General features: G+C 66.1%; 2 protein-coding genes across 2 annotated transcripts in view; one reads left to right on the forward strand and one right to left on the reverse strand.

Annotated features, from left to right (window-relative positions):
• FLNC (filamin C) overlaps positions 1-2,749 on the reverse strand; it is a 29,151-nt gene extending 26,402 nt beyond the window's left edge. Inside the window, exon 1 of the mRNA XM_032688077.1 lies at positions 1,393-2,749. Within this exon, the coding sequence (XP_032543968.1) occupies positions 1,393-1,726 (334 nt within the window). The 5' untranslated portion in view covers positions 1,727-2,749. The remainder of the gene's footprint in view (positions 1-1,392) is intronic.
• Positions 2,750-8,393: 5,644 nt separating this feature from the next.
• OPN1SW (opsin 1, short wave sensitive) lies at positions 8,394-10,943 on the forward strand. Its single transcript, XM_032688115.1, has 5 exons — positions 8,394-8,737; positions 9,254-9,422; positions 9,776-9,941; positions 10,320-10,559; positions 10,807-10,943. Exons 1-5 carry the CDS (start codon positions 8,395-8,397, stop codon positions 10,927-10,929), a joined length of 1,041 nt encoding a protein of 346 aa, XP_032544006.1. The 5' UTR covers position 8,394; the 3' UTR covers positions 10,930-10,943.
• The last annotated feature ends 391 nt before the right edge of the window (positions 10,944-11,334 follow it).

Raw genomic sequence — 11,334 nt, forward strand, 5'->3', positions numbered from 1 at the left:
GCAGAGCAGACCCTCCCCCGCCCTCTTCCCTCCCCCCCACGAGCGATCGCCTTTTGGGGAGGAAATGGGCTGCAGATGTGGGGGCGGGGCGGGACAACCCCACCCCCCCGGCGGCTTCCGGGGGGCAACACCTGGGGGGACCCCAAAACCTGGTGTCACATGTGGGGGGGGGTTCACGGGAGGGGGCAAAGACACGCGTGGGGAGGGGGAGGTGACAGCGCGGGGGGGTCCCTCACCCCCCGGGTCCGGCTGTGCAAAGGTGGGGTGCGACAGTGCGTGTGCGGGGGGGCTGCAAACCCCCCGTGCCCGCGCGGGGGGGGTCACCCTGCAGCTGTCGGGTGGAGGTGGGCGCTGGGGCCCTTCCAGGGGGGAGCGAGTGTGCGGGGGGCCAATGCGGCCCCTCCGTGTGAGCTCAGCGTGCACGGCCCGAGCCAAGCGTGAGCTCAGCACCCACCCCCCGCACAGCCCCTCGCACGCGGGCCCGACCCCCCCGGCCCTGCACGGCCCCTCACACGGGTTCGGGCCCACAGACTGCACGGCCCTTGCACACTCACTCCTTGCACACTCATCCCCAGCCCCACCTGTCCATTGTCCCCCGCCTTGCACACTCAGCCCCACTCCCACCCCCCACTGCCCTTGCACACTCGTCCAGTCCCTGCTCCTCTGTCACCCTCCCCTTGCACACTCAGCCCCCATTCTCATCTGCCTGTCGGCCCCACTCTGCAAATTCATCTTCCATTCCCACTCCTCTGTCACCCTTGCACACTCACTCCCATTTCCATTCATCTGTCACCCCCACTCTTGCACGGTCCCCTATGGGCCCATCCTCACTCATCCATCTCTTCCCTTGCACACTCATCCCTCACTCCCACTTCTCCACCTCCCAATCCTTGCACTCTCATCTTATTCACACTCATCCATCATCCCCCTTCACACGCTCATCCCACCTCCAATCTTGCACACTCATCCCCATCCTCACTTGTCGCTCACGCTGCCTTTGCACGCTCACCCTCCATTCCCATCCCTCCACCACACGCACCCTTGCACGCTCATTCCTCATTCTCATTTGTCCATTGGCCTTGCCCTTTGCACACTCACCCCAGCCCCATCCTCACTCCTCTGCCACCGCCCTCGCAGTCACCCTGTGCCCCTCCTCTGCCACCGCTCCTGCCCTTGCACACTCACCCTCCATTCCAACTCCTCCACCACGCCCACCCTTGCGCGCTCAGCCCCATCCTCACTTGTCCATCACGGCCACCCTCGCACAGTCGTCCCCAGCCCCATCCTCGCTGCTCCGTCTCCCCCGCCCTGGCACACCCACCCCATTCCCACTGCTCCCCCACCCCCTGGCACACTCTCCTCTCCCCCCTCGCTCGCCCCTCGCACACCCACCGATGGACACGAGTTTGATGTGCTCCCGCTCCAGGAACTCGAGGGCCACCGAGACGTTCTCCAGCTTCATCTGGCGGAAGTTGGGGCGCGGGTGGTGCTTGCGCCCCATCTTCTTCTGGCTGAGCACCTCGAGCAGGGCGATGAGGCGCAGCCCGTCGCTCAGGTCGCGCTGCAGGTCCACGATGCGCTTCTGCACACACTTGAGGTGCTCATTGCACCAGCGTGTGAACGTGTTCTGCTGGATCTTCTTCCAGGGCGCGTCCTCCGCGAGGTCCTTCTCGGTGGCCGGGAGCTCCTCGGGGTCCTCGCCTGGTGCCGAGTCAAACGAGTTCATCCTGGTGGGGCTGGGGGGGTCCTCAGTGGGTGAGGGGTTTCCTGGGTGGTGGTGGGGAGGTTCCCGAATGGGCGTGTTGGGGAGTCCTGGATCACTCCTCGTGGCTGGGTTGGGGTCCTTGGGTGGGTGTGGGGTCCCGGGTGGGGTCCCAGGTCACTCCTGATGCCTGGGCAGGGGTCCCAAGTCAATCCCTGTGCCCAGGTGGGGGCTCTGGGTCAGTCCCAGTATCCTGAAGGGGTCCTCGTACCCTGGGTGGGGGTCCCAAATCAGTGTTGGTGTCCTGGGACAACGTGGGTGCCCGGGGTGGGGATCCCGCTGGCAAAGCCGGTGCTGGAGGAAGGTGTCCTGGCTCAGAGCTGCTGTCCCTGGTGGGGGTCCCGGGTGGGGGCCGGTGCCTGCAATGGGGTCCCGGTGCTGGGGGACGGTGTCCTGGGTCAGTCCCGGTGTCCTGGATCACGGGTGGGTGTCAGTGTCCTGGGTGGGGTCCCAGTTCCCGACGCCGGGGGACCGTGTCCTCAGTCAGTCCCGGTGCTCAGGGGGTGCTCCTGGATCCCGGGATCAGTGCGGGCGCCTGGGGACGGCGTCTCGGCTCAGTCCCGGTGCCCCGGGGGGGGTCGCGGCTCGATGCCGGTGTCCCCAGTGGGGGTCCCGATTCCCAGAGTCGGTCCCGGTGCCAGGGGCTGCTGTCCTGAGTCTGTCCCGGTGCAAGTTCCCGGTGGTGGGGTCGGTTCTCGGCTCCCAGAGGGGAGCAGCGGATCCCTAAGGGGCTGGGGGGGGGTGTCCGGTGGGTTCCCGGTGGGTTCCCCGAGGTAGCGGCGGGTCCCGGGGGGTGGAGGGTCCACCTGGTTCCCGGGGTCGGTTCCCGATGAGTTCCCGGAGCGGAGCAGCGGATCCCGGCGGGGTCCGGTGGGTTCCTGGGGCCAGTTCCCGGTGGGTTCCCGGTGTGTTCCCGAGGCAGAGCAGCGGTTCCCGGTGAGTTCCCGGTGCCGATTCGCGGCGGGGTCCGATGCGTTCCCGATGCGTTCCCGGAGGGTTCTCGGGCCGGGGGCGGCGGCGGAGAGTGGCGGGGCCGGGGGCGGCGGCGGCTTTAAGCGCTGCCCTGGCCCGTCCCGCCCCGTCCCGGGGAGGGACCGACCGACCGGGAGGGACCGACCGACCGACCGGCCGGGGGGTGGGGGGGCCTCGGGCGCCGCTATTTATAGCCCCGGCCTCACACCCGGACCCCCAGACACGGGCACCCCCAAAACCCCTGGACTTCGGCTCCCCCAAAACCATGGACCCCCGCACTCCGACACCCCCCAAAACCCCGGACCCCAGCACCTCCCAAACCTCGGACCCCCGGACTTGGGCACTCCCGGGCCCCGGCACCCACAAACCCCGGCACCCCCGAGACCCCCAAATCCCGGCACTTTTGAAACATCGACAAACCCCTAAACCCCCGACACACCCAAAATCTCAATACCCTGAAACACAGGCAACCAGAAACCCTGACAGCCTCAAGCACCAGCACCTCAGAAACACCTGCACCCACAAACCCTCACACACTGACACCCTCAAACCCCAAAACCTCAGTAATCCCAAACACCAGCATCCCAAATAGCGACACCCCAAATATCGACAGCCACAAACACCAGCACCCACAAACCCCCAGACCCTGACAGCCCCAAACACTGACCTCCTCAAGCACTACTGACACCCACAAACACAGGCACCTCCAAAATCCTCCAAACCCCAAAAGCCCCAAACTCTGGCACCCCCAAAGCCCCAAACACAGGCACCCACAAAACACTGGCTCCCACAACCCCCCAGACACCAGTAACTGACACACCAAAACTCCCAAAAGCCCCAAAAGCCCAGTGCCACAAACTCCCAAAATCTGACACCTCGAACCCCCTGCCCCCCACTCAGATATTGGCACCCTCAAACTTTGCAAGCTGAAACACTGGCACCCCAAACTTCAGCACCCCCAAACCTCAGCACCCCCAAGCCTTGGCCCCCAAGCGCTCCAACCCCCCCTACACTGAAATACCAGTACCCCAAATCCTGGCATCCAGAGACCAGTGAAACTCTGCCACCCCAAAATCCCTGCACCCACAACCCCCTGAACTGGTGTAACCCCAAACCCTGGCACCCTAAAACCCCAGCACCCCCAAAGTCCAAAATCCGAGCACCCCCCAAAATCACAAACCCTGAAACCCCAACACCACAAAACTGCTACAATTCATAGGCCAGGAACCCCAACAGCCCATCATCCTGACACACCTGTACCTTGACACCCCAACACCCCATTATCCTGACACACCTACCTTGACACCCCAACACCCCATTATCCTGACACACCTGTACCTTGACACCCCAACACCCCAGCACCCCAAAATCCCAGCACCCCGGGGACCCTGACAGGCAGCACTCTGTGCACCCCAATACCCCGAGCACCCAATACCCTGGCACCTCAATACCTTGCCAGCTGGCCACCCCAATACCCCCACACCCCAATACCCCCACACCCTGATACCCCTGCACCCCGATACTCCAACACTTAGCACCCCAATACCCCTGCCCCTCAATACCCTGAGGCTCCAGGCAGCCGAACACCCCAATGCCCAGCACTCCAACACCCCAGGCACCCCAATACCGCAGGCCCCTGTCAGCACAATGCACCCCAAACCCTCCCCCAAAGATGCCCTTAAAACTCACCTGCTTGGGACCCCCCCAGAAGACCCATTCAGGACCCCCCACTCGGGACCCCCCAAGTCAGCACCCCCTCTTGGGACCCCCCAAAACCACAGAAAAACCCTCCCCCCAGCCCCAGGAGCACAACTGAGACACCACAACCCCCCCCAGGATCCCCCTCTGGGGAAACCCGCCAGGAGCCCCCCCAGAACTCCCCCTTGGGGCCCCCTGCCCAGACCCCCCTCCCTGGTTGCCCCCCGGTGGCTCCAGCCATGGCCCCCCCGGCCGTGCCTCAGTTTCCCATCACGGTGCCACATGTCTGGGGAGAGGGCTCGGTCAATTTTGGGGTGACCCCTGAACCCCACTGAATTTCTCGTGTGTGGGTGTGTGTCCCCAGACGCCTCGGCACCCTGGGGGGGGGCAGGGGGGACACTCGGGTGACCCGGATCTGGGTCTTTTTGGGGGGGGTAATTTGGGGGGTATCGTGTTCCCCCCAGTTCCGGTGCCTGCCCTGGAAGCTTCCAGCGGGGGGAGTGGGGGGTGCGGGTGCACCCCGAGGTGACAACGGGTGACAGGGGGTGACGTGGGGGGGTGACGCGGGGGGGGTGACGCGGTGGCGCCTGCGCCAGCACCTAAAAATAACCCGCCGAGTCAGAGCCACGCACCGGCACCCAAAATACCCCGGGGGGGGCACGCGGCGGGGGGGCACCCCCAACACACCCACACCAAAAATACCCCCGGGGTGTCTGGGTGGGCACGTGATGGGGGGGGAAACACAAAGGGATGACACCCCGGGACCCCCGAACCCACGGGAGGTGTAGGAGGGCGAGCAGGTGGATGGTTTGGGGGGTTGGGGCGCTCAGGGTGGTCCAGGAAGTGGGGTCAGGATGCCTGGGGAGGTTCAGGGTGTCGGTGTGCTCCAGGAGGATCGGCGTGGTCCAGGCTGGGGGCTCAGAATGTTTCTGGGGCGGGTCAGGGAGGCCTGGGGGGCAGAGAGTGCTTTGCGGGGGCTTCGGGTGCCCGCCGGGGTCTGGGCTCTGCTGCAGCCGGGGCAGAGGAAGATGATGGTGAAGGCTGTGATGAAGGGTCTGACCCCACCAGTGTCTCCTGGGGAGGGGACAGGGAGCAGGCCCATCCCCCTGGCGCTGGCACCGTGAATCCCATGTCCCCCCACCCTGTCCCTGGCTCTGGGTCCCCTCGGGGCACTGGGGCTTGGGGCACTCGGGGTCCTCAGGATGGGGGGACACGGGGAGGGACTGTTGGCAGCATGGGGGCACAGATAGGGTGGCAGTGGGACAGTAGGGACGTGGCCACGGGGACAAGGGGGACAGGGCTGGGGGGCAAAGGGACAGGGGAACACGGACTTCATGGATGGATGGGGGACACAGGGGACATGGCCATGGGGACAGTGGGGACACGTGTGGGGCCACATCCAGGAGGGCACAAAGGCAGGGACATGGAGACCCTGGGGGGGTTCCTTGGGTGCCCTGGTGCCATGGACAGGGGTGTGGGGTACAGGGTCCATACTGGTACAGGTGGGTGCTGTGGGGTCCGGGGGGTGGTACTGGGGGGTCTCGTCTGGGCTGGTGGTGCCACAGCCCCCAGAGCTCTGTGCTCAGCACGTCCTGCCGTGCCCACAGCACCCACCCACGGCACCCTGAGAGCCTTCCCACTCCATGGCCACCACCCTGACACTCCATGGCCACCATACCAGACTCATAGACTCCCAGAATCCCTGAGGTTGGAAAAGCCCTCCCAGCCCATGGATCCACCCTGGGCTCCATCCCCACCTCATCCCCCAGCCCAGAGCACTGAGTGCCATGGCCAGGCCTTCCTGGGACACCTCCAGGGATGGGCACTCCAAACCTCCCTGGGCAGCCCCTGCCAAGGCCTCACCACCCTTTCCAGCAACAAATTCCTCCTCAGCCCCAACCTGACCCTCCCCTGGCCCAGCCTGAGGCCGTTTCCCCTTGGCCTGTCCCTTGTTCCCTGGCAGCAGAGCCCGACCCCCCCCCGGCTCCCCCCTCCTGTCAGGGACTTGCAGAGCCAGAAGGTCCCCCCCGAGCCTCCTTTGCTCCAGGATGAGCCCCCCCAGCTCCCTCAGCCGCTCCTCACAGGACTTACCTGGCTCCAGCCCCCCCATCAGAGCCCCCCCGGCCAGTCCAGGTCCCCCAGAGCTGTGCCAGGCGTGGGGTGGCCCCACGGTGCTGTTGGTCCCTGCTGTGGGCACTGGTGTGTCCCCCCCCGTCCCCGCTGTGCCCGTAGCCTCCAACACCCCCCGGCCCCTGTAGCCCCCCTGCAGCCCCCCTGCAGCCCCCCCACCCCCCCCGTGTGTCCCCCCAGCCCCTCAGCTCCGTGTCCGCAATGCCCATGGCTCTGTGGGGGCACATCGGGCACACGCTGGAGGCCACACGTGGGGCCCTCCATGGGGTGCCCGTCCCCATGGGCCACCAGCCCTGAAGTGCCCGTCTGGGGGTGCCCGTCCCCGTGGGATTCCAGTACAGCACCAGCAGAGCTGACCTGATCCAGTACAGCCCAGTACAGCCCACCACGACCCAGTTCTGCCCAGTACAGCCCAGTACACCCTGGTACAGTATGACCAGACCCAGTACAGCCCAGTACAAACCAGTACAATCCTATGTGACACAATCCAGGTCAGTACAGCCCAGTACAACCCAGTAGGAGGATGCAGTACAGCCCAGTATGATCCAGTACAATACAGCCCAGTATGCTCTAGTATGGCCCAGTACAGCCCAGTATGACCCAGTACAGCCCAGTACAACACAGGCTGGAGGTACAGTCCAAACGGTCCCTCCGTACCCCCCCCGTCCCTATCCCTGTCCCCTTCCTGTGTCCCCCCCGTCCCCATCCCAGTCCCAGAGCTGGACACAACCCCAGGGGTGCTCCCGGGTACCCCCGGGTGTGCATCCCCCATTCCCCACACCCCCCCAAGGCACAGCCCCCTCGGAGGTGCCCCCTGCCCAACCTCCCCTCCCTCTGTGGGGGTCCCGGGGTGCCACGGCCCCATCCCTGCACTGGCCTTTATAGGCACCCCCAGCCCGGGGGGGCCCCAGCGCCCATAATCCCCCCCCTAAGCAGCTTCTGCTCATCCTTCCTGCCCCCCGAGGGTCCCACGGGTGGGAGGGGCGGGGGGACAGGAAGAAGCTGGGGGTCATCTGGAATTTGAGTCCCTATCAGCACACCCCCAAAGTGACCCCTCCACCCAGGTACCCCCAAAGCGACACCCCCCCCCTGGCACACCCCCCATTTTTTCACCCTCCAATGTGAACATCCCCCTCAGTCAACTCCTCAAGCAGTGCCCCCACCCCTTAACCCCTCCCAGCTCTCCCCACCTCACACGGGGACAATCACTGGGGGGTGACACCGGCGGGGGGGACATCCTGGGGTGCTGGGGAAGGCAGGGGGTGACCTCATGGGGAGGACCCCAAGTTCTTCCCAGGGCAATCAGGGCCAGGCCATCCCAGGGGAGCAGGATCAAGGGTGAGGACCCCCAAGGACACCTGAGGACACCTGGACATCCCAGGGGGAGCAGGACTGAGCTTGGGGACCGCTGGGGACCCTGGTGGGAGCAGGACTAAGGCTGGGGACTCCTGGTCATCCCAGGGGCACCAGGACCAAGCCTGGGGGAACCTGGGGACACCTGGGGACCCCTGGCCATCCTGGTGGGACTAGGACCAAGCTTGGGGGCACCTGGGGACACCTGGGCAAGCTGGGGGGAGCAGGATTGAGCTTGGGCATCCCTGGGGACCCTCCCCACACCCAGGTATGGGGGGGGAGCTCTTCCGCCCCCCCAAATCCCCCCAGAGCCCCGGCAATCGGCTCGGCCTGGCTCAGGGGGCCGATTAGGCGCTGAGCCTGGCTTAGCCCCCCCTAATCCCCAAGTTTGGCCGAGCTGAGCCCTGATCCCCCCTAAGCGGCTTTAGGGGCGCAGGGTATATCAGGGGGGCGGTCGCTGCGCCCCCCCCACCGCCGCCATGGACGAGGAAGAATTCTACCTGTTCAAGAACCAGTCGGGGGTGGGGCCCTGGGATGGGCCCCAGTACCACCTGGCGCCCAAGTGGGCTTTCTACCTGCAGACCATCTTCATGGGGGTGGTGTTCCTGGTGGGCACCCCCCTGAACGCCATCGTCCTCATCGTCACCATCAAGTACAAGAAGCTGCGGCAGCCGCTCAACTACATCCTGGTGAACATCTCCGTCAGCGGCTTCATGTGCTGCATCTTCAGCGTCTTCACCGTCTTTGTCTCCAGCTCCCAGGGATACTTCATCTTCGGGAAGCACGTGTGTGCCTTCGAGGGCTTTTCGGGGGCCACCGGAGGTACGGGAGGACCACGGGGGCACCGGGGGCTGGAGGTGATGGAGTGACCACCGGGGCTGCTGGGGCTGGAGGTGATGGAGTGACCACCAGGGCTGCTGGGGCCAGAGGTGATGGGAATGACCACCAGGGCTGCTGGGGCCGGAGGTGATGGAGTGACCACCAGGGCTGCTGGGGCCAGAGGTGATGGGAATGACCACCAGGGCTGCTGGGGCCAGAGATGACCACTGTGATCTCCTGTGCTGTGGGAGTTGGGGTGATCACCATGGGCTGCTGGGGTGCAAGACCTGGGGTGACCATCTGGACCTGTAGGAGTTGACCGCTATAGTCTGGTGGGGCTGTAGGAGTTGTGGTGACCAGTGGGGTCCGGTGGAGCTGTAGGGAGGGGTGACCACCGCATTCTACTGGGCCTGTAGGAGTTGGGGTGACTCGGTGACCTGGGGGTGCTGTGGGACATGGGGTGACCGGTGGCCCCAGTGGCCACAGGCGGGGTGCGAGACAGTGGCCGTGTCCCCCCAGGGCTGGTGACAGGGTGGTCCTTGGCCTTCCTGGCCTTCGAGCGCTACATCGTCATCTGCAAACCCTTCGGCAACTTCCGCTTCAACTCCCGCCACGCGCTGCTGGTCGTGGCGGCCACGTGGGCCATTGGCATCGGCGTCGCCATCCCCCCCTTCTTCGGCTGGAGCAGGTGGGGCTGTGGGGGCACAGGGGGCTTGGGGGGCAGGGGGGGCCCACGGAGTGCCAGGAGGGAGGTGAGACACCCAGCAGTGCCCCGGGGTGCCGTGGGGGTGCCAGGAGGGAGGTGAGACACCCAGCAGTGCCCTGGGGTGCCGTGGGGGTGCCAGGAGGGTGGGGAGACACCCAGCAGTGCCCCGGGGTGCCAGGAGGGTGGTGAGACACCCAGCAGTGCCCCGGGGTGCCGTGGGGGTGCCAGGAGGGTGGTGAGACACCCGGCAGCTCCGCAGGGGTGCCACGGGGGTACCATGGGGTGCCAGGGGGTGCCACTTGGTGCGAAGCAGAGGCTGAGCGCGGGTGCTGCAGGTACCTGCCCGAGGGGCTGCAGTGCTCCTGCGGCCCTGACTGGTACACGGTGGGCACCAAGTACAAGAGCGAGTACTACACCTGGTTCCTCTTCATCTTCTGCTTCATCGTCCCCCTCTCCCTCATCATCTTCTCCTACTCCCAGCTGCTCAGCGCCCTGCGGACCGTGAGTCCCAGGGGCACGGGGGGCACGGGGGGCACGGGGGACACTGGAGCTGGGTGTACCCGGGAGAAGGGGAGGGGGATGGAGGGTGGAGAGAGGCTGGGAGGGGTGAGAGGGAGGAAGAGATGGAGCAGAGGGAGGGATGGAGAACCGACTGGAAGGAGGGCGGGAGGGAAGGAGGAGGGGGAAGAAAGAGAGGGAAGGGAGGGAGGAAGGGAGGGAGGGAGGGAGGAAGGACAGGCTGCTTGGTCAGAAGGGTGAGCAGGAGCACAGGCAGGTGCCCAGGCAGGGGGGCAAGCAGGGGATCAGGGGGTCGGGCAGGGGGTTGGGGGGTCAGGCAGGCCCAAGGTGTCCCTGTCCCCGTCCCTGTCCCCATCCCAGGTGGCAGCACAGCAGCAGGAGTCGGCCACGACGCAGAAGGCGGAGCGGGAGGTGTCGCGCATGGTCGTGGTCATGGTGGGGTCCTTCTGCCTGTGCTACGTCCCCTACGCGGCGCTGGCCATGTACATGGTGAACAACCGCGACCACGGCCTCGACCTGCGCCTCGTCACCGTCCCTGCCTTCTTCTCCAAGAGCGCCTGCATCTACAACCCCATCATCTACTGCTTCATGAACAAACAGGTGACACCGCGGGACGGGGGACACGCGGGGCACCCATGAACACACGGGGTATAAGGGCCATCCAGGGATACCTGGGGACACCTGGGGACACACGGTCATGCCCAGGGCCACCAACAGGGCTGGCACGTACCGAGGGATGGGATGTGGGGCCAACGTGGCATCAGGGGTGTGAGGACAGTGCCAGGGCCGGACATGGGGCCAGTGGGACCCTGGGGCTGAGCTGTCCCCTGCCCCTGTGTCCCCACAGTTCCGCGCCTGCATCCTGGAGACAGTGTGTGGGCGGCCCATGAGCGACGACTCCGAGGTGTCCAGCTCGGCCCAGCGCACCGAGGTCTCCTCCGTGTCCTCGAGCCAGGTCAGCCCCAGCTGAGGGGCTGCGGCACCGCCCTGGCCCCCACGACCCCCGGCTGCCCCCCCGGACCCCCGGCTGCCCCCCAGGACCCCTGGCTGCCCCAGCTGTGGGGCTGGCGCTGCCCCGGGGGTCCGGGATCCCCGGCCAGCCTAGGATGTAGCGCGGGTGGGACAATAAACCACGGCCGCGGTCTGAGCGCAACAGGGACCCTCTGCAGGAGGGGGGACACACTGCAGGAACCCCTGTGGGACCCTCGGGATGGGGGACACACTGCAGGAACCCCTGTGGGACCCTCGGGATGGGGGACACACTGCAGGAACCCCTGTGGGACCCTCGGGATGGGGGACACACTGTGGGAACCCCTGTGGGACCCTCGGGATGGGGGACACACTGTGGGAACCCCTGTGGGACCCTCGGGATGGG

Source organism: Chiroxiphia lanceolata, chromosome 5 (genome assembly GCF_009829145.1).
Source record: "Chiroxiphia lanceolata isolate bChiLan1 chromosome 5, bChiLan1.pri, whole genome shotgun sequence".
In the NCBI taxonomy this organism is placed as follows: domain Eukaryota; kingdom Metazoa; phylum Chordata; class Aves; order Passeriformes; family Pipridae; genus Chiroxiphia; species Chiroxiphia lanceolata.

What these genes read in the sequence shown, in the direction of transcription:
- OPN1SW (XM_032688115.1), top strand. Translation starts at nt 8,395, where the DNA reads ATGGACGAGGAAGAATTCTACCTGTTCAAGAACCAGTCGGGGGTGGGG. An exon ending in CTTTTCGGGGGCCACCGGAG is followed by an intron (nt 8,738 to 9,253) that starts GTACGGGAGGAC and finishes GTGTCCCCCCAG; the next exon opens with GGCTGGTGACAGGGTGGTCC. An exon ending in CCCTTCTTCGGCTGGAGCAG is followed by an intron (nt 9,423 to 9,775) that starts GTGGGGCTGTGG and finishes CGGGTGCTGCAG; the next exon opens with GTACCTGCCCGAGGGGCTGC.